The following is a 20,485-nucleotide window of genomic DNA, read 5'->3' as shown; positions in this document are numbered from 1 at the left end:
CTCTTCTCTTTTCTTCTTCCTCTCTTCCCTCCCTCGTTCTCCACACATCATCCACTTGCACATCTCTCCTCCCATCCGTCAATTCAATTGATCAATAATCCTTCCGAAATGTCTTTGACTAACAAGCTTGCCATCACTGATGTCGACCTCAAGGGAAAGCGCGTCTTTATCCGCGTCGGTATGTCTTTCCACTCTTTCGCTCTGCCTCCTATGCTCCAGTCACTCATCCGATACCCTTCTTTACCCCAGACTTCAACGTTCCCCTAGACGGATCGACCATCACCAACAACCAGCGTATTGTTGCCGCTCTGCCTACTATCAAGTACGCCATTGAGCAGGGTATGTCTTCTCCAATGCCTCTTGCTTAGCGTTTGGCCCATTTGATCCGCCCCGCTCACCCCACCTTGTTTTTAGAGCCCAAGGCTGTCATTCTCGCATCCCACCTTGGCCGTCCCGACGGCCAGGTCAACCCGAAGTACTCGCTCAAGCCTGTCGCTGACGAGCTCTCCAAGCTCCTCAGCAAGCCCGTTACTTTCCTTCCTGACTGTGTTGGCCCCGAAGTCGAGGCCAAGGTCAATGCCGCTTCCGCCGGCGAGATCATCTTGCTCGAGAACCTCCGCTTCCACGCTGAGGAGGAGGGTTCCTCCAAGGTCGACGGAAAGAAGGTCAAGTGCGCCCCCGAGGACGTCGAGAAGTTCCGCAAGGGATTGACCGCTCTTGCCGATGTCTACGTCAGTACGTAACCCTTGCATAGTCGTTGATCGCCAGTCGTATCACCCCGCTAACTCTCTCTTTTCAACCACCAGACGATGCCTTCGGAACCGCTCACCGCGCCCACAGCTCCATGGTTGGTGTTGAGCTTCCCCAGAGAGCCTCTGGATTCTTGGTCAAGAAGGAGCTGGACTTCTTCGCGAAGGCCCTCGAGAACCCCGAGCGTCCTTTCCTCGCCATCCTCGGTGGTGCTAAGGTCTCTGACAAGATCCAGCTCATCGACAACTTGATCTCAAAGGTCGATGCCCTCATCATCGGAGGTGGTATGGCTTTCACCTTCAAGAAGGCTCTTGAGAATGTCAAGGTACGTTCTATCTGTCAATTGATCTCTCGTATAGTCACATTACTCACTCCACTCGCGTATTTATAGATCGGAGCTTCCCTCTATGATGAAGAAGGTGCCAAGACCGTTGGCGCTATTCTCGAGAAGGCTAAGGCCCATGGCGTCAAGGTCGTCCTTCCCGTCGACTACGTTACTGGCGACAAGTTCTCCAAGGACGCTACTGTTGGCTACGCCACCGACGAGACTGGAATCGCAGACGGTCTCATTGGTCTTGATATCGGCGAGAAGAGTGCTAAGCTGTTTGCTGAGACCGTTGCTGAGGCTAAGACCATCTTGTGGAACGGGTATGTTATTGTGCTTAGTTGCTGCCATGAGCCCTTGCTGACGCAAATCATCATTGATATATAGACCTCCCGGTGTTTTCGAGTTCGACAACTTCGCCAAGGGAACCAAGACCGTTCTCGACGCCGCTGTCGCTGCTGCTGCTTCCGGAACCACCGTCATCGTCGGAGGTGGTGACACTGCTACCGTATGTCAAATCGCTATGCCTAATTTCCATTATTGTGAATAGCACTAATTTCCTTGTTTTTATGATATAGGTCGCCAAGAAGTGGGGAGCTGAGGACAAGCTTTCGCACGTCTCTACCGGAGGTGGTGCCTCTCTCGAGCTCCTCGAGGGTAAGGTCCTGCCCGGTGTTGCTGCTCTGAGCGAGAAATAAGCGTCTGAAAGGTAGCGAAGAGGCATAACCGCGGGAGTAGAAGAATACGGAAAGATAATAAAGGGCTCTGCGATGGATCGTTAAGAGCTGGTCTTTTTTTTTGTTCCCATTGCTTTGCTCTTGATCTTCTCTTTGGGTCTTCAATAGATTCACAGACTATGGGCGTCGACTCGTATTGATCTGCTCATGTGTTTTCTTCCAGCAATCTTTGTCAGATAAGTGCAACAGCCTTATTATATCTTAAAATCATTTAATTTACTATTAAGGGTATCGATAAGACTCCCATAGAATTTTGAATAATGTGTGAAAATATAACTCTTGATCTTTGTATTCAAAGCTTGTAATTATCGTTGGGAATAGGTTTAGGGTATCACACTACCCCTGTGCAGCTAGCCAGCCATCTCATCTATCAAACATCGTCAAAATCGTCTTCTTCAAGCAAGGGATTGGAATGCGTGATGCAGTGAAAAACGGAGCTCACAATGAACTGTCTTCAATTATATGAGCAAGATTAAGTTATAAGCAGTACAGGACACGGAAAAGGCTGATAATTACGAGTGAATCGAGCTCTATTGGCTTGTGACTTGGAAGAAATGGATGCCGATAAGAGCTGTAGTGCTACACCTGGTCTAGTTATTGGAGTGAAAACAGAGCAGCAGCAGCAGCAAATGCAACAGGAACGCGGGACTAAACCGGCGGTCAAGCAGTCCAAGAAGCGAGCTCTGGGATCATCAGCTGGCGGAGGTGGACAAAAGGGCGAACGAAGCCAACCAATCTCTTACACTCTGCGAACTAGTCTGGTCGACGAAAAGGACGTCGACGACGATTGCCTCCTGGTTCTTGAGGCAATTCACAAAGCGCTTTATCGATCCAAGCGATTAGTTGTTGTGGTGGGCGCCGGAATCTCGGTGCAGGCAGGGATTCCAGATTTCCGATCAGCGAACGGATTATTCAGAACAGTGAAGAAAGGGTTCAATTTGAAAGGCAGCGGGCAGTCTATGTTTGATTCGTCTGTTTACAGTGACGCTGAGTCTACTGCACAGTTTCACACGATGGTCAACTCGCTCTTTGCAATCACCAGTAGCTCGCCTGCGACAAAGTTCCATCATATGCTCTCACGGATCGCGACCGAGAACCGATTACTCCGACTTTACACACAAAATGTTGACTGTCTTGAGCTCTCACTCACAGGTTTGGGGACTGCCGTTCCTTTGCCATCAAAAGCCCCTTGGCCAAAAACCATTCAACTGCACGGTGGGCTCAAAACAATGGTCTGCGCCAAATGTGGTTGGACAGGACCTTTTGACCCTGCGGCGTTTGGTCAGACTGATACTGCCGACTGTGTTGAGTGTCGCGAGCTAGATGACGTGCGTGCAGTTGTAGGCAAGCGGAAGCAAGGCATTGGAAAGCTACGTCCGCGGATAGTGCTCTACAACGAGTTCAACCCCGACGGCGAAGCCATCGGCAGCGTCACGGCTACTGATCTGCGTTCACGGCCAGACGCGCTCCTCGTGGTTGGAACTAGCTTACGGATTCCTGGGGTCCGCCGGATTGTCAAAGAGATGGCCGGCGCGGTGCACTCGGTTGGTGGATCGGTGATATGGCTGAACGAAGAGGAGCCTCCAGCGATCAAGATGCTCGACGACGTTTTCGATTACAAGATAAAGGGCGACTGTCAAGTCCTGCCGGACATATTGGAGCGCTACAGTACAGAATTTGCGTCTGCCGGAAAGAAATTAGCAGCTAAACGACGACGAGTGGCCACTGCAAGCAAAAATAAAACGAACAACACAAAACAGGCTGCTGCCGCTGCTGCTGCTACTGCCGAGTGGGAGAAACTGGCTGTGAAGTCACAGGGCGACATCAGGTCTTTAGGAAAGATCAAAAAGCAGTCTGGTACTACACAAGATATACACAAGGATATGGGAAAGCAGCCTGTTTTTAGTACAGCGACTGTGGAGCCGACCGCGCCGTTGCTAACAGGCGTTGTCGTGAAATCAGAGGAAAATAAAAGGTAGTCGTTTGGACGTGCGGCCAACAGGAGTACATTATTACTATAAGGAGTCTGTATTTCTCGGGTTACATATTATTGATCTGTAAAATAATCGAATTTCATCAAAACACTAAGGCTTTTATTTTTGCCATCTCTTGAGACTTCTGCTTTTAATTCTTCACATAATCAATCGTAATACCCAAAGCAGGAAGGGACGACCCAAGGACATTATTTAAGGTTTTGGGAAATTTTATTCTGTCAGTTGGGACATTTCAACTTCAGATCGCACTTCAAAGTACACTTCAGTGATTTATTCTCAAAAATCTTCACAACTTTTCTTCCATCTCCTTTCTTTGGCTTTAATTATACGAAGCAATTATGTCAAGAGTGGGTGTAATGGTCTTAGGGCCTGCCGGTGTTGGAAAGGTAAGCAAGCAACTCTTTGGCCTTGGCTGGAGCCTCAACAATGCTTTTACTTCTATATCCATGAATAATAGCATCTAACGTCCTGACAAATGACAGAGCACATTCTGTTCCTCGCTATTGAATCACATTCAAAGTGTAGGCCGACGAGCACATCTTGTTAATCTGGATCCGGCGGCAGAACCAGGAGAATATGAATTCACAGTCGATATCCGAGACCTGATCTCGCTGGAAGATGTTATGCAGGAAATGTCGTTTGGACCAAACGGTGGTCTGTTGTATTGTTTTGAGTATGGCTCCTTGAAGGTTTTTTATGATATAGAGGCTTTTGGAAGTATGAATTAACAAAGGGACCGCAGGTTTTTGATGAATCATCTCGACTGGCTGGATGAAGAAATCGGAGATTATGAAGATGAGTTCTTAATTTTTGACTGCCCAGGTGCGTCATGCTCTCTCTTCTCTTTCCTCAGATTCAAAATACTGACGATGTTCAGGACAAATCGAGCTTTACACACACATCCCAGTCCTACCTACGCTAGCAAAACACCTCACGCAAAATCTCGGCTTCTCACTCTGCGCCTCCTATCTACTTGAAGCCCCCTTCGTGATTGACCGACCCAAATTCTTCTCTGGTGTAATGAGCGCAATGTCAGCAATGATCCTTCTTGAACTCCCGCACATCAACATTCTCAGCAAACTTGATTTGATCAAAGACGATATGTCAAAGCAGCAGATAAAATCATTTCTGAGTCCAGATGCCACACTCCTGTCGGGCATCAACTCGAGCACGAATTCAAAATTCTACGATCTCAATCGGGCGCTAGTCGAGCTTATCGATGATTTCGGAATGGTTCAATTTTTGCCTCTAGATTCTACAAACTCAGATTCAGTCGCGATGATCTTGAGTTATATCGACGATATCACACAGTGGGCTGAGGCGCAGGAGCCGAAAGAACCGAAGGATGAGGCGTTTGAGGAAGGCGATGAACAGGATGATCCTGCGGGTGATTTAATTGCACAGCTTATAAATCAGGGATAGATTATAAATGTATATTATTTGTAAAAAGAACGCAAAATTGGTAGTAGCAAAAAGCCAAAGCAACGTCAGAGGTTAAGCAAACAAGTAACAGGCGACAGATCAAGAGAATCCAGCAAACTAGCAATCAGATAGCAAACAAAAACTTACTCTGCAACCGATACAGTTACAGAGCCGGGGCCAGATTGCTCCGCCGATAAGGCGCCTACGCTGGCTAAGGTCAGTACATGGAGAAATCCTTGAGAAGCCACCGATTGAGAGTTCTCCTGCTGCGAAAGTATGGCGGAGAACTCGAGACTTTTGACTCCTAAAACGTCCATTTTCATAGTCACATAACTTAAAGGCAACTGTTAGCTCTGATTGACTCAGTACTTATCATTTGGCTCTGCTTACTCGTAGAAATTACGATCTTCGAGACGGAGTAGATGTTCTGTAGGAGGGAGTGACTCAAGATCTAAAGACGAATAAAAAATAGAGCACTACATTAGGTCATTCCAATACTATCAAAAAGAAACGCAAGGTAATACCATCAGAGTCTGAAAAATACTCAGCATCTTCCGCATGGCTATCCAGATCTGACGGAATAAGAGTCGATCGTTTGCGTTGGCCACCGCTATTCCTGAGAAGTCCGCTACTAGAGCTTCTTCTTTGCCGATTCGTGAAGAAAAGATTATCGGTCGATGAGTGGAGCGCTAAGCTGTGCTGATGCGAGGCAGATGCAGTTGAGATCATCGAGTTGTTATTGTTACTGTTCACCGAGATATTCCAGGGCAGGAGCGAGGAGGACTGCATGTACGGCAGTTCGGTGGACAATTGTCTTGGGTCCTCAACATCACCCTATACAGAACAAAAACCGTTTCACGTGTGAGCAATAGACTTCAAAGCTATTTAAGTCATTCTTACGTCAAAGTCGATCGGAAGACTGTTGATATTCCCCCCTTGCGGAACATCTCCGAGTGCATTTTCGTAATCATTGTCGTCGAAATCAGTATCAATATCTCCATCGGCCACAGACGGAGGCGACAGACTTTTCCCTCCCGGAAGTACTGACGGATAAGCGAGGCTGATGTCAGAGTACAGATCGCCAATCAAATCCCCTCCAAATACAAAATATGGAGCTGAATTCTTCATCACGTAGCGCCTGACTCTTTTTGCTCTCGCAGACTCAGTCTCAGTCGCCATTAGGTGCGTATACTCGTCTCGCGAGCTGCGCAGTATATCATTTGAGAGCTCGGTAACCTCATCAACTGTAGGCAAAGACGGCGCTTTCCGTTTCTTTGGGTATTTTGATTTTATGGCAGGATCTTCGTCAACATTGTCGATAGCAGGTGTGGATGATAAGACTAGCGGAATACTATCGTCTATCTCTGGAATCGTCGGATACATGTTAGCGTCGTAATCAAACACGATACTCGCGAGCTTCGGATCGATAGGCTATAAAACAATCGTTAAAACGTAACCCATTGAGAGAAAATCAAAGGAAATCGCAAACTTGAACATGATCAAAGGAATCGTCATCGTTAAACACCATCTCCCTATACGCTCGCTGCCCGCTGCTCTGCGCTGCTCCACCTGCTCCACTGCCGCCACCACCGATGCCGTTGTCGTCATAGTCAAAATCTATGACATTCCCGTTATGTGAGAACTCAAACGATACTTGGCCGAGATCGTCATCAAACCCGGGCATCTCGAAAGGGTCGGAGGAGAGAACACCAGATTGGGACATGTAGGCCGACGTAGGGTTTGAAGAAAAGGAAGCGTCGTCGGGCAGGTCGGATGAGGGATCTATGTTATATGCCCCAATGAAGTTTCTGTCGGCTTGGTGGTTATAATCCTGAGTGATTCCCAGATCTTCCGGGAAAGTATCTTGAGAGGCTGCTAGAAAATCATTTCCAAGAAATCCAAAATCAATGGAAAACGCAGGGTCGTCCTGTAATACCAACTGATCAGGTCTTGATGAATTGTCAATATTAACTGCTCCAGCCAAAAATACAATCTGTCAGGCTAAAACACCTACCGACTCGCTTTCGTATGATGTAGGTCGTTCGCCAGACGAGCTTCGTTTTGGTGGACGTCTAGAATCGCGCGTGTGATCTTGGTATAGGCCGTCGAAACGTCATCTTCGATTCATGTCAGTAACATGTCCTCCATTACTTTCTTCAATAAAATCACAGCATCTAATAACATACCAAAGAGAAACCCAGACTTTTGAGCATAAATATGGATGAGCCCGTACAGCAAGCTCGCGCTGAGACGAAGAGCCAAGGGCTGCGGCGGATGCATCACCACATCGCAAGCATCGGGAATCGATACGCCGAGAATGTCCTAATAGACAATTCAGATTCGTTAGCCACTACTTTACATGACATTGTAGGATATATAAGGCAATCTATCATACCTTCTTGTAAACGCGTTTCAAGGACGACTTTGCCCCAAGAGTCGCAACGAGCCTACACACATCCGCGCATATATGAGTATCGTATTTTTTTAACAATGGTCGCCAGACATAAGCTACTAACCAAGCTGTGCTTAAGCCGTTTGACTTCCGTGTCAAGATATCGTGTGAATAAAACATAGCAGTGCTATCGTTAGAGAAAGAGAAGAACGAAATGATGCAGAAGCGCGACGCGTCTCATAACGCGTCGACGCGATTTTAGGGTTTATATATTACTCTGCCATTTAGATATTTTTTTGAACCAACTCTACAAAGCCTTTGCTCAAGAATAATCATTGCGTATAACCTTAGTAAAACACACTTCTTGTCCGGTGACACTGTATAGCTTCCTGCTTCTCTCCCATCTCATTTTGTATCTCTTTGGCGGTATCCCAAAGGTAGAAATCAATCAAGATAGCATTGATCTTGGTGCCGGGATGCTGCTTCATGATCTCCTCCTTGATCAATTCCACGCTCCAAATACTGCAACCACGAAGCTCTACTTCTCGGGGGTCGTTGTGGGGAATCGGTTGAAGGCTCTGAACGTGCGAGGTTAGGCTGTCAGAGTACTTTAGGCAACCCAGAGAGTGAAGGATCTGGGGCACTCGGTAGTCTGCGAACATCGTTATCTCATCGATATCGGTGAACTTCCCGTACGACTGCTGATTAAAGCATGCCCAGATGTCTGTAAATAAGTTAGTATTCGTGTCTAGGCTTTTGTGTAGATCGTCTGTCGAAGCTCACCAGATACCAAGATCTGCGCTCGTTTGTATATTTTGACTATAGCATCGGGTGAGTTAGCACTCATATAGAGTCTGGATAAGAGCAACGTGGTCTGCCATACCGGTTCGTCCTTTGTACTCTGATTCATCACGAAAGCAAGGAAAATTGTCCACAATCAGCTTGACGAGCTCTACAGCGGACTCATTCGCTTCCGCAATGCAGCCGACGAAACTGCCTCCGAATCTCTGGATAATAGCCAATGTCAGTTGAACTAGAGTAGAAAATCAATGCTGCAGTAGAGGGAATTCGCATACGGTGGTGAGAGCCTCGCCGGCCTCGCGCAAACATGCAATTCGTTCTTTCAACATGGGAACTTGCTCCGCTGTCTCAGACCTGAATATGTGTCTTATCACATCATCTGAGCATTTCTCCTTGTCGATCCAGAAGGCTGGCGTAGTGATTGGGATTCCTATTCGTGGTGACAGTTGTAAGTGATATTTCCCTTCACACAAAACCAAAACCTGCAGTACCCTCAGCAAGAGCGCGGTTGATTGCAGCACACAAGCTCCAATATCCAGTCCATTGCTGTCCCAGCCACGAGACCGTAAACCGCTGGGTATCTGATCTCCCGGTATCTTTATCGTCCACGTCCGACCAGAAACTGAAGTTCAAGAGATCAACGACGAAGATCCAGTCCACTGTTGCAGGCTCTTTGCTATCAGGATTCAGTACATGGCTCGACCATGTCTCTGTAGAGTAAGACTTCTCGAGCATGCTTGCGTATATCTGGAGAAAGAAAGCTGCTCGATTAGCTCCAGTTGAATTTCCTAATGAGTTTTGAATCCTTACACTAGCAGCGGCCCTTTGGCATGCATCGAGATCAATCGAGACGTCGTCCGCATTCTCGAAGATGTACTTCGCAGATTCTCGAACACCAGTCATCTTCGAATATTGCTCAGTACTGAAATCTGTAGGTCGTAACACACCCTACACAATAATATTTTACTCAAAAGCGTGCGGCTCAGACGCGATGCATTTCGTCATCGACAAACCAGAAATATTCCCGCTCCTCCACGATACAACAGCAATGTTCTCATGCAAGATACTACGGAGGACAGCGCTTTCTAGTTGTCTTCGAATAAGTGTCTCAAGATTGATTACGACTGCTTCTACTCCTGCGCTATCCGGTAAAACCTGCCTCATCACCGGCGGTTCTCGTGGCATCGGCCTCGCCATCGCGTCCCGACTCGCAACCGACGGCGCGTCGTGTATACTGCTCAGTCGTACGTTATCGGTAGCCCAAGATGCTGCTTCAGAACTTGATACATCAATGGGCCAGATGCACGAAGCGGTCCAGCTTGATGTTGCTAGTACGAGGAGAGTGTGGACCGCCGACGATTTGGGCGGAGTTGATCCCGCAAGCATCGATATCGTCGTCAACGCAGCCGGTGCGCATTATCAATGCTTTTTCAGATTTCTGCTATCTACAATATTAATTCTAACATGATATTTATATAGGCGTTGCGCAGACTAAACTTCTCTGCCTAATGACCCCAGAAGAGATCGAAGACATTGTATTCACTAATTTAATGGGCACAATATACTCCTGCCGCACATTCGCCCGCTCAATGATGCGCTCACGCACAGAAAAATCAATCCTCAACATCTCCTCTGTCTTATCATCCAGGGCAGGCCGAGGGTCGTCTATCTACGCTGCATGTAAAGGTGGTATTGAAGGTAATTATTTCTATAAGCTCTCTGCTCTTTGCATTTTTTAGCTAATCTGGCTCGTTACATCTATTCAGGGTTGACAAAGGCGCTGGCCACGGAATTAGGAGGGAAGCGGGTACGAGTCAACGCGATTCGGCCGGGACTGATAAACACCGGTATGCTGAGTGAGAGCGTCTCCAGCAAAGCAGAGCAAGCCTTCCTCGAGCGCATCCCCGCAGGCCGCACTGGCTCAGTCGAGGAAGTCTCCGACGCGGCCATGTTTCTAATCAAAAACACTTATTGCAACGGAGCCATCCTCACTCTTGATGGCGGCTTCAGCGTTTCTTTATAAACATCCTGCAATGATCAACACATATTATGGTTTAATTATACATGCATGCGCGCTCGCTCCCTTGCAATATCGTAGCTCTCTAATCAGTCAATCAAAAACGCTCCATCCTCGTCATCAATCACTATCGTGGCACTATCCCCATTCCCATCTGTCTTTGACTTTTTGTTCAAGTTTGTGTCATCCCCACTGATTTCGTCAGCCTTCCGCTTCGGCGCAGCACTTGCCACAATCATCCCTTCATCTTCCGAGGCGGGCTCTTTTTCAGCTTTGGGCTTCTTGGGTATCTCGGGAATCTGATCAAGTACATAAGCGTCTCCCTCGGCATCGCCATTCTTGTCGCCCTTAGCCAATACTATAAACTCCAAGTTCACCCGTCCAGGTGAACCGTCTTCTGGCTCTTCTTCGTCCATAATGGTGATAAAGCTGCCGTCGCTGACACCCAACTCTACAAACGTTTTTTCGAGATTGTCGTCAAACTCGATATCATACAGTAGCTTTGACGTCACGATACTCACTTCCTCAGAGTAACCAAGCTTGCTCTTCAATACCTTCTCCAAAAAGTCGCCCAAAGTCAACTTCTCCGGATCCACTGAAATGGCAGCCCGCGCAATCCCGCAAACTCCGCAATGAACGTTCGCCGGTGGCAAGGTGCCCGCACTGAGCATTCGCGCAGGAGGCTGTGAAATGTACACCATCTTTGCGTGCTCGAGATCGTTGTTCAGAATCTTGAACGCCTGCGTGACGCACAATCCCGCCACGATCGCGTTTGTGGTTGCAATCGCCGGAATGATGTTTCCTGACATTTGCTTGATTTCGAACTTCGACTTGGTCTCGATCCCAAACACAATCGACCGCAGATTTGCCGCAGCCGTCACAAAATCAAGTGTGTCATCGTCGTCCTTGTCAAACACCAAAATCGGCTTCTTTGATTGGCTACCAGCTTCTTGCTGGAGCTCAACGAGCCGATTGCTCAGTCGACTGATGCTATCAGCAAACACCGCAAAATTCTCAACTAAGTTCCAGATCGGCTGATCATCGGCCGCGAGCATGGTAACTTTCTTCTGAGAATCAAGACCAGCTTCGTCGGCAGCTGTCTTCACAGCGCTGTAGTCGAGCGGCACTGGAGGCCGTCGCGTCCTCCACGCGTCAGCGAGTGAGAGCAGACGGTCAATATCTATCTTGAACACTTTCTCAAACACAAGTTTTGGAAATTCGAGCGTCCCAAACGCGTCCTTTACTTTCTTTAGCTCTTCGTTCTCGGTTCGTAGATTCTTCAATTCCTCGGCGTTGTCGGCGGTTTCCGTATTATCGAGCTCGGGAGCTGTAGCTTCGTCCTCGTCGATGCCAAAAAGCTGATTGAAGAGATAGCTTTTAGCCCAGACTATGCAATGGATCGGTTGACTCGGCGTTGTACGAATCGTGCAGACTGGAAAACTCTTAGGCGTCTCAATGGGATTGCACTCGTAACACTCCGTCACGCCCTTCACAACAACTCTCATCTGGCCATTATATCCCGTAGTGCCGCTATCAATCATCGGCACATTAGCAGTCAAACACATACGGTTGACATATCGTCTAGTGTCCAGATTATCCAGAGCGTTCATCACTAGATCGAAACTTTTGAACCAACTGACGGAAAATTGGGGATCTTTAATGTTGGCATGATAAGCAACCAGATTGACTTCGGGGTTGAATTTTGACGCAGTTTCTTTCGCGACCTAATGTGGGAATATCCGAGTTAGTAAAGGTTCAAAATGAACCAGAATGAAGCCACCACTCCGAGCTAGATATAACTTGCCAACGCCTTTGACTTCTTGATATGCTCATGACCGAACAGAAACTGCCGATTGAGATTACTCAAATCAATTGTGTCCAGATCCACCTAAGGATATCAATCGCACTGTTAGAACCACACAAAAACTGGAATCGAGAAAGAATATGGGAGACAAACCAGATGAACCTCTCCGAATCCCGCCAAAACCAGATTCTTCAGCAATTCGCATCCAATCCCGCCAGCGCCAACCATCAGAATCTTCGCCTACTCATTGAATTGTCAGCACTACTCTTGAATGTATGTAATTTCTTTATGCCATTTCTTGCGGCCATTATCGCAGTAGTTAAAACGGGGGGTACTGTAAATACTCACATTTTTGATGTTTTCGTACGCGTCCCCCAGTATTTGTTTTGCATATGTGTCGCGCGACATATCGATCTATCTGTCTAAGCTAAATGCCTTCACAGCTATATCTTACTCTATTGTTCCGAAGTGTTGTCTTTCGAGAACTTCTTTTGAAGTCGTGAGAGCTGTAATCGGGCGCGCGTAGGTAAATGCTACGCTATAACGCGACTTTAGCATTGCAGTATGATCGCGCTCACATGCTTGAGGGTTTAGTGTTTAGACTGACCGTGTCCCACTTTTACGAATACTGTTTGGTCAAATCCATTAAATGAGATAAATGGCTATTGTCGATGAATAATATTACAAAGCGGGGACGGATCTGCCTGTCGACTTGAGAAGATTCTTGAAAGACCTGCTTCTAGTCAGACCACCGCCCCCTCCTCCCTCTAGTTTACCGCCACTGACCTTTCCCTTTACATGCTGATCTCCACGAACCGGTGGACTCGAAGATAGCGGTGACGTAGCAGGAGAAAAAGAAAAGCTCTTGTCCTTCTCTTTAGCTGATGATGATAACAAAGAGGAAGAGGAAGAGCTAGACTGATCGGAACTGAACTCGTCCTGATCTCTGTGGAGGTACAGACTCCTGTCAATACCCGTCACATGTAATGAGCGACTGTCTCCGTTCATCGGGAATGCGTAGTATGGGTGCGAGAATATTAGCTTCCCGGTATCGTCCACCTCGGTCGGCTTCAACCTAACCACATCTTCAAATCCATTTGCTATTGCGCGCTTGCACGCGGCCGCGTAGAACCGATCTACTGCAACGCCAAATTTCCGCGGATGCGGCCCGCCTTTCTTCTCTGGCAAAGCAAACCCAGATAGTTTTGCGCTTACGCGTTTGCCCAGTGAAGACTGCGGCATGCGCTGCTGGGATTGAAGACAATACATCCGTTCGGCTTCGCAGAATGCGCACGTACATCCGTCATACCCAACCAGATCATCCGGAAATGCTTTTACCCAGAGCAGGTTTAAGTCGCCATTTTCAATCAGAATACCTTCAGACTTCATGACATCCGTCTGGTCGACTAGTTTCCCCGTAACCGCAAAACACACCGCTAGATATGCGCCCGGATGGAGCTGGAATGTATGCCACGCCATCTCGACATCCACTGGCGGGCGAATCACCTGATCCGGATACTGCCTCTGCAATGCAAAGAATTGAAGCAGTCTATCCAATGCGCGTCCGATAGTGACCTCGCGAAACGGCGAAGATAGGTACGCGAGAGAGGCCATCTTGCCTATAAACTTGAACTCTCGCGCAACAGCCGACTGCAAATCCAGACCAAACTCTGAGTAGTTGGCAGAGTACCTGCTCAAAATCCGATTCAAGGTATAGTCACATTGCGCTGCTGCATCGGCACTGGACTCGAGAAGACACGAGACTTGCTCGAGACGCTCTTCCAGGAGAAACTTGATAGTTCCGATGTCTTCGCCGGCAAATCTGATGGTAGGGTATTCCTCTAGCAATTGATGTAAGAGGTCGTTCCCCAGTCCGACTTTTGAGTCTTTGTTATGGATAGTGACACCAACATAGTCAAGTAAAGATCCTCTTCAAGGCATCAAAATTAGCATTAATTCAATTCAAGAGTATGCAAAAGAAGAAGAACATACTTCATTGGTACAAAGCGCGTGATCAACTCCTGGTAATCATCGACAAACTTCAAGCCGGACAGCTCCTCAGGACCAATTATGAAATGACACTGCGGGCAGGTCTTTGCAAATCCGTCCTGCGCCCACCCTGAGTTCCTTGTGTTCCACCACTCAACCTCAATTCGCTCGGTATAACACATTGGGCAGACAATTAGTTTCCTGAACTTATCCTCCAGGATGCTGTATGGAATCAATGCCCGACGCTCAAAGTCTTTCGTTGCGGATACTGGTGGATCATATATCCAGCTTTGCGATTTGTATTCTGCGGGTTTTATAGCTCGGTTCTGGCATAGAAAACTAGTTAGGCTTTGAAGAAAGAGAAAATGAGCAAAAAGGGAAGGAAAACTAACGATTGCCTGCCACGGAAATTTCATAGATGTATAGACTCCTTGCCTGCCGTGCCTGACCATGTCCTCCCAGTACACGCGAGAATTGAGCATATGAACATGCCAGATCAGTAAGATATCGAGTGGCGGTAAGTTACGTTCGTCGAGAGAGTATCTGCGGCCGCCAGTGAGTTTCTGACGTCCATTCGGCGGGTCGGATGGTAGACTTTCCAGCCATATGGTGTATCGTTCGATGGCACGACTAACGTAGACTTTCCATCGCAGACTTGCTGGAGACTTTCCATCAATCACGGCCGAGTTACGAACACCAAACAGTCCATCGCAAGTCATCACATGCAGTCGCATGTCGCGAAAGACGCGCAGCAGCTTGAGATGCACCGTGACCTCGAACTCGGTCGGGAACGCCCCTTCAGGCACGCGCAAAAACGCATTGTCGCAACGAGCGCGCTTTCTGTAGGCAACTGGCTCGGCCTCGCTCTTGAGCGCGGCAGCGAGAAGGTCGAGTTGGACGACTGCTGCAATCGCGGAGTTATTCGAGCTCGGGTTTTTGATGATTGTCGAAAATCCGGAGTGTAGAGCGCGATTGACGAAATCAGTTACTTCAGACATGATTATCGTCTCCGACGTCGCGCTTTGCTGGCACAGTTTCAGATAGAGAGAGGAGGGAAGGAGAAAGATGCGCGTGAAGTAAGATATACGCCAGATGGAGAGGAATGTAGCCAGAAACAGCAATCAAAGCAAAAAAGGAGGTTAGGAAAAAGATGAGACACAGACCAATCACAGAAAGAAGATGAGACACAGACCAATTCAGGAGAAATAGGCTGGGTTGACACCATTAGCTTATCATAAATTGCACCAGCTCCAGGGCCAAGCAACCAGAGCACCGAGATTGTGCATTCAAGACACAGAAGATGAGAAGATTCGGATTTATAATAGACAGTAACAGAATTGAATTGAAATAATCCAAAAGAAGAAATAAAAAAGCAGAAGCACAGCGCGGGCGTGTAAAAGGGGCCAGTATTCGGATCTTGACGAGATTGAACTGTTCAGGCGTCGCCTAAAGTCTCCCTGTACCAAACCAATCAATCAATTAAATCAGGAACAGTACCGCTTGATTGGTTACTATACACACACATTCCATTCTTTATCACTCGGCTAAAAAACAGACATAAAGAGAATCCGAAGAGCAGCCGGCTCATTCGTTGTCCAAGATCCACATGCTCATATGAGTACTGTAGGCAAATAGTAAGCGCTGAGTTAGACGAAAGTAGAAAAATAAATTTTATCACGTGACTGCGCGGCCAGACGCGTCGGGAGTTCTCTATTCAGGAGACCTTAGCAGTCAATAATTATTCCAGGTGACTACTTCCATCCTTCTCCCGGGAATATTTGCAGATTGATACATCTTGGTCGGCTTACATTCTGTTGATACATTAATCAGACAGTTGAAAAGAAAGTCTTCAAGCACCTTCGTTCTTCTACTTAACCGCCCGCCGTCGACGTCGAAGGAGGACGCGTGAAAGACCCACGGGGATATCTCTCTTTCGTCACTGCTTCTTCCTCATTTCTTCTACCTGGATTCAATAAACTGCTATGCCTCGAGCAAAGAAAATTGCGTCCCCGGCTGCTGAGCAACCCGCGACGGAAGATCACTCCAACATCGACGAGAATGGAAAAAACGATAGCGCCGGTATCGATGTAAGTCTTCCCTTTCTTCACATCGAATTTCCTTTCACTGGGCATTTATCTGCACATAAGTGCTGAACTGACGACTTTTTATTTTTTTTAGGAATTTGTGTTGCCCAAAGCTACAGTGACTCGATTAGCGAAATCCGTGCTTCCGCAAAATACACAGATTCAGAAAGATGCCATGACTGCAGTCAGCAAGAGCGCGACTGTTTTTGTTAACTACTTGACTGCCACGTAAGTGAATTCTTCAACTTTTCCTCATAGTTTGCGCCGTATGGATCACACCTACTAATAATCCTCTTGCAGAGCGAACGAACTCACCGTGCAATCCGGCCGTCGAACAATCAACCCCAACGACGTTTACCAAGCGCTCGAGATTCTCGAACTTCCATTTTTCCTACCGCGGCTAAAAGCCGAGGTGAGCGAGTTCAATAAAGTAGCCACCTCGAAAAGACAAGCAAAGGCGACCGCGTCTCAGCAACAGCTGCCGCAGCAGCACGATCAGGACGAGGAACTTGCTGCTACGAAGACTGCGAAGGTTGAGGGTGAAGATAAGGCAGCTACCCATGCTGAGGACGAGGGTGGCGACCAGCAGAATGCAAAGAAGGCTAGTGCTGCTAAGCGACGGGCTGGTAAACGCGCGAAGACAGCTGATGGAAAGGCCGCTGTGATCAACGCTGTACGTTTCTTGTGTCTGTGTTCTATATGTACGAATATGTTCTAACTAGTTGAAATCACAGGGACCTCGAGGAGACGATGAAGAAACTGAAGTCGAGGACGAAGATGATGACGAACCGGAGGATGACGAAGAGGAAGATGAAGAGGACGAGGAAGATGAAGACGAGGAACTCGTGGATGCCAACGACGATGATGACGACGATGACAAATTTACAGACGCAGAGGAAGAACACAACGACGAAGACACTCTTGACTTGGAGGAGTCTACCGTGTCCCGGCGGTCGTCGAGAGGCCGTGATAGTAATATCTTGGCTAAGGATGTTGATATGCTTAACGATACAGAGGACGAAGAGGCAGGAGATAGTGATTAGCTGTCAATATTACGTTGTAGATTACTGCATTCGAGTAGATACGTAGACCCCAGCAGCGAAGGGAAACTGTATTAGAAAAACGATTAATCGTCATGCCATTCACCTTCATCTTCGGCATCCGCCGCGCCACTTTCGAGCCATTCTCCAAACTTCTTCAAACGCTCCTCTTCCTCTTTTTCACCATCCTCGTCAGTCGCCCCACTCTTCTTACCAGACTTTTTATACCGCGCGAGTCCGTCGTACAGTGCGGCCTCAAGTCGTCTTCCTGAGAAAAATCGCCCGTCCATGCGACGCACACACTCCTTTGCGTCCTCTTCCTTTTGAAATCGCACACTCATCACGCCGTCTCTTTCAAGATCATACAGAATCACGCTAGTAACAGGACCGATCTCCTCGCAGCCCTCGCGGATGTCTTCTTTGATGTCAAGCGCGGCAGTAATATCCTCCTCAAGCTCTTTGAGAGTAAAGACATGTTTAAGAATCACGACCTTGCTGAAGCGTTTAGCAAGCGCATTATTTTGTCGTTGTTGTTCCTCGATCAGTTCCAGCTCCTCGTCGTCCCAAGCTGCTAGCTTACTGTAGAAGAATATTAGTGGACCAATCACTCAATGCTAATACATAGATTTATTTACTTATTCATCTTTTGAGCCCTTTGCTGAAGCTCTCGCTTTTCGCGTGCCGAGCGCTGTTGGACTGGCTGTGGTTCTTTTTCGACTTTGTAGTTCATATCAGCCTAGAATAGGTGTGTCAGTACAAAGCACAGCCAGGATATCTAAAAATATAGACGTACTGGCTGCACATGGATCTTTTCCCCTGTACTCTGCTTTCCCAGGCGAAACTCCGTCTCGTCCAGCATATCAACGGCCAAAGACACGCTTTCGCTCTTGAAGTAGACCACCAGAGCGTCGCCTTTCAATGTCTTGCCGTCATCCTCGGTATATAACTTTATGCGTTTCTCGCCCGTTGCAAGATCCTCGGCAATCAATCCAAAGCGGGAAAATACAGAGTCGATTTCGGCAACGGTTACGTCGCGGGGCAGATTCGTGACGTAGACTGCTGTGTTTTTACGAGGTTGTGGAGTTGTTGTTGGTCTCGATAGTTTCTTCTGAGGTGGGTTAGTGGTGTCCGCTTCGGGGCTTGGCTGTATATCAATGTTAGCAAAAACAAAAAGACAACATAAGGATCAATAGAGACTCTACCTTTCGTTTTCCGGACATTTTTGTTGTAAATATATTGAATGTTGGTGTTTTGAATGGAAAAAGGTTCTGTCGTTGTTCTGTAATGAGCCGCGCCTTGGGAGTTTCATGGTCATCGAGTTAAATCGCGATTCTCGATTGTCCGTGCTCTATAACCCGCTCATTATCTGCTTGTACGCACAGAACAGCGCAATACAGATCCACGGAATCAAAAGACCTCACATAACAGACGATAAGGACACATGGGTAATTGTTTTTCTGCCGACACTCCGCCTTCGAGCAGAGTACAAGGAACTGGCCCGCGCGGTCAACGTCTCGGAAGCGCCAACCCGCCGACGTCGTCTTCAGCGGCAAAGCCAAAGCCTTTGAATCAGCCGGCCAAACCAAGTCAACCAAAGGGGTTTCAAGGAAGTGGGAAAACTCTGGGAGGATCCGGACAGCCCGCCACGAGCACATCGCCGCCGCCTGAGGATCCGAGGACTGCTGCCGCTCGTGCCGCTGAGGTGAGTACCGTCTTTTCATTCTAGTGCTCATGATCGAGATATCTAACTAAGACTATTTATTTTGGATTAATAGCTGCGGAATCAAGGAAAATCAGCGACGGGAGGAAAACTGAGTGCCAAGTTGGAGGAAGAGCGCCGGAAGGGCAAGAACAAGTTGCTACAAGAGTCGGCTATGGCGAAGAAGAACGAACAGGAACCGCTGATATACGATTGAGTATGTACTGATCGACTCTACTCTGAGTTGTCTCTATTCAATTGCTGTGATGTTTTCATCTTTCGATGTTACATATTATCTAGTTTAATACAGGAGTTCAGGTAATCGTTTCTTGTAAGTTCTCAGCGTGTTGTTGGTGAACATGCGATTGGCAGAACCACATCATTATTGATCCATGTCATGTGGATCTACGCTCATCAGTTTCCGCTGTAGTAAATAAGTATTAAATAACTCTTCAATCGGTATCTAGAAAATGCATAAAAAAAAAAGGAAACCAAAAGTAGATTGCAAAAGCAAAAAAATGGCGACACCAGCAGGACTCGAACCTGCGCCTCGAAACGAGAAAAGATATCGAACTTTGAATCAAAGCTGACTGAATTCGAGTCTTTCGCCTTAACCACTCGGCCATAGTGCCCAATTTCTACAAATTTTTAAATCGTGGCCTTTATAAGCTGCTAGCATAAGCTGAGAAATATGGCTATGTCATTGCTTTGTTATGTACAGCGTATTGAGTCAATATGCTGGTTTGCGTATTAATTACTTAATTTGTTCTCAAATGCGAGGCCCTAAGGAGAAACATGGTGTTACGCGTCGTTCCGCCTGTCTCATACGAGTGGCGATTTATAAATAGAGCCGAGAGTCAGTCAGCTGAGAGACGGAAGAATTTGCGAATTTGGGGCAGGGTCGAGCGAGAGACCGAGACAAGGACAAAATAAGGCAAAGCACAAAGACGAACGCGGTTCTGTACGGCTGAGAGCGGCTGGGGCAACGTTAACAGAACCGGGAAAAAGTTAATTAATTTAAGTTGAAAATACTGCAGGTAAATGGGAGTGTTAAAAGAATAAATTGCATTTTTCGTCTCTATTTGTACAAAAGCAACATGTAAAGAATGACATTAGTGCTTAGTTTGATATACGACCGGCATCTCAACAGCAGCATCAACAACAGCAGGCAGCTGCGCGCTTCAAGCCCCGCAGCGAGCCTCGCATTCTGCCTGACTCCGCTGACGACCCCCATTTGGTCTTTGCGAATAGGGGAAGGCAAAAATAAACAGAATCTTGGTTTTCCTGCCGACCCTGTGCGGCTGAGTTGACGTCCACTCGGCTCCGTTCTCCATCTCGTCGCGTCGCTCGGGTCTTGTTTTGATTTCCCCTCTGTCTTATTCTCTGTTATTGCATATCATCTGTTATTGCAATGTCTTTGATGTCTGAATA

The 20,485-nt window shown here is 47.4% G+C and overlaps 9 protein-coding genes and 1 non-coding gene across 10 annotated transcripts; 5 read left to right on the top strand and 5 right to left on the bottom strand.

Annotated features, from left to right (window-relative positions):
* Positions 1-108: 108 nt before the first annotated feature.
* On the top strand, positions 109-2,150 carry BZA70DRAFT_305314 (3-phosphoglycerate kinase; the record flags this gene model as incomplete). Its single annotated transcript, XM_064914787.1, has 7 exons — positions 109-178; positions 220-339; positions 415-735; positions 807-1,075; positions 1,142-1,398; positions 1,463-1,583; positions 1,654-2,150. 7 exons carry the CDS (start codon positions 109-111, stop codon positions 1,771-1,773), a joined length of 1,278 nt encoding a protein of 425 aa, XP_064767537.1. The 3' UTR covers positions 1,774-2,150.
* A 462-nt stretch (positions 2,151-2,612) lies between these two features.
* Positions 2,613-3,455, top strand: BZA70DRAFT_228343 (DHS-like NAD/FAD-binding domain-containing protein; the record flags this gene model as incomplete). The annotated part of the gene is made up of 1 exon (XM_064910230.1): positions 2,613-3,455. A coding segment is annotated over one exon (843 nt), but the record flags the coding sequence as incomplete, so codon positions are not given.
* A 586-nt stretch (positions 3,456-4,041) lies between these two features.
* BZA70DRAFT_280901 (GPN-loop GTPase) lies at positions 4,042-5,236 on the top strand. Its single transcript, XM_064913045.1, has 4 exons — positions 4,042-4,192; positions 4,289-4,479; positions 4,549-4,628; positions 4,684-5,236. Exons 1-4 carry the CDS (start codon positions 4,145-4,147, stop codon positions 5,226-5,228), a joined length of 864 nt encoding a protein of 287 aa, XP_064767535.1. The 5' UTR covers positions 4,042-4,144; the 3' UTR covers positions 5,229-5,236.
* Positions 5,237-5,293: 57 nt separating this feature from the next.
* On the bottom strand, positions 5,294-7,805 carry BZA70DRAFT_311595 (Rec8 like protein-domain-containing protein; the record flags this gene model as incomplete). Its single annotated transcript, XM_064914961.1, has 10 exons — positions 7,745-7,805; positions 7,624-7,675; positions 7,415-7,550; positions 7,243-7,345; positions 6,718-7,177; positions 6,129-6,659; positions 5,727-6,062; positions 5,619-5,679; positions 5,376-5,532; positions 5,294-5,345 (listed from the first exon to the last, which is right to left on the bottom strand). Exons 1-10 carry the CDS (start codon positions 7,798-7,800, stop codon positions 5,294-5,296), a joined length of 1,944 nt encoding a protein of 647 aa, XP_064767534.1. The 5' UTR covers positions 7,801-7,805.
* A 77-nt stretch (positions 7,806-7,882) lies between these two features.
* BZA70DRAFT_280889 (uncharacterized protein) lies at positions 7,883-9,408 on the bottom strand. Its single transcript, XM_064913044.1, has 6 exons — positions 9,232-9,408; positions 8,913-9,168; positions 8,697-8,851; positions 8,504-8,627; positions 8,404-8,439; positions 7,883-8,344 (listed from the first exon to the last, which is right to left on the bottom strand). Exons 1-6 carry the CDS (start codon positions 9,322-9,324, stop codon positions 7,968-7,970), a joined length of 1,041 nt encoding a protein of 346 aa, XP_064767533.1. The 5' UTR covers positions 9,325-9,408; the 3' UTR covers positions 7,883-7,967.
* Positions 9,409-9,469: 61 nt separating this feature from the next.
* BZA70DRAFT_239819 (uncharacterized protein) lies at positions 9,470-10,444 on the top strand (the record flags this gene model as incomplete). The annotated part of the gene is made up of 3 exons (XM_064910484.1): positions 9,470-9,830; positions 9,901-10,119; positions 10,188-10,444. The coding sequence occupies 3 exons, from the start codon at positions 9,470-9,472 to the stop codon at positions 10,442-10,444; spliced, it is 837 nt and encodes a 278-aa protein (XP_064767532.1).
* Positions 10,344-12,845, bottom strand: BZA70DRAFT_194165 (SMT3/SUMO-activating complex, catalytic component UBA2). Its single transcript, XM_064910065.1, has 4 exons — positions 12,591-12,845; positions 12,396-12,482; positions 12,243-12,326; positions 10,344-12,162 (listed from the first exon to the last, which is right to left on the bottom strand). Exons 1-4 carry the CDS (start codon positions 12,648-12,650, stop codon positions 10,528-10,530), a joined length of 1,866 nt encoding a protein of 621 aa, XP_064767531.1. The 5' UTR covers positions 12,651-12,845; the 3' UTR covers positions 10,344-10,527.
* Positions 12,846-16,131: 3,286 nt separating this feature from the next.
* BZA70DRAFT_194133 (histone-fold-containing protein) lies at positions 16,132-17,237 on the top strand. Its single transcript, XM_064910064.1, has 3 exons — positions 16,132-16,318; positions 16,410-16,543; positions 16,616-17,237. Exons 1-3 carry the CDS (start codon positions 16,214-16,216, stop codon positions 17,031-17,033), a joined length of 657 nt encoding a protein of 218 aa, XP_064767530.1. The 5' UTR covers positions 16,132-16,213; the 3' UTR covers positions 17,034-17,237.
* Positions 17,238-17,422: 185 nt separating this feature from the next.
* Positions 17,423-18,685, bottom strand: BZA70DRAFT_194110 (uncharacterized protein). The gene is made up of 4 exons (XM_064910063.1): positions 18,558-18,685; positions 18,149-18,499; positions 17,991-18,091; positions 17,423-17,934 (listed from the first exon to the last, which is right to left on the bottom strand). The coding sequence occupies exons 1-4, from the start codon at positions 18,573-18,575 to the stop codon at positions 17,442-17,444; spliced, it is 963 nt and encodes a 320-aa protein (XP_064767529.1). The 5' UTR covers positions 18,576-18,685; the 3' UTR covers positions 17,423-17,441.
* An 891-nt stretch (positions 18,686-19,576) lies between these two features.
* On the bottom strand, positions 19,577-19,686 carry BZA70DRAFT_t56. Its single transcript has one exon. It is a non-coding gene; the product is annotated as a tRNA-Ser (tRNA).
* Positions 19,687-20,485: the final 799 nt, after the last annotated feature.

Source organism: Myxozyma melibiosi, assembly GCF_037950935.1.
Source record: "Myxozyma melibiosi strain Phaff 52-87 chromosome Unknown BZA70scaffold_8, whole genome shotgun sequence".
NCBI lineage: Eukaryota > Fungi > Ascomycota > Lipomycetes > Lipomycetales > Lipomycetaceae > Myxozyma > Myxozyma melibiosi.
The sequence above is the reverse complement of the archived record's forward strand: the minus strand, read 5'-3'. Positions and strand labels throughout refer to the sequence as shown.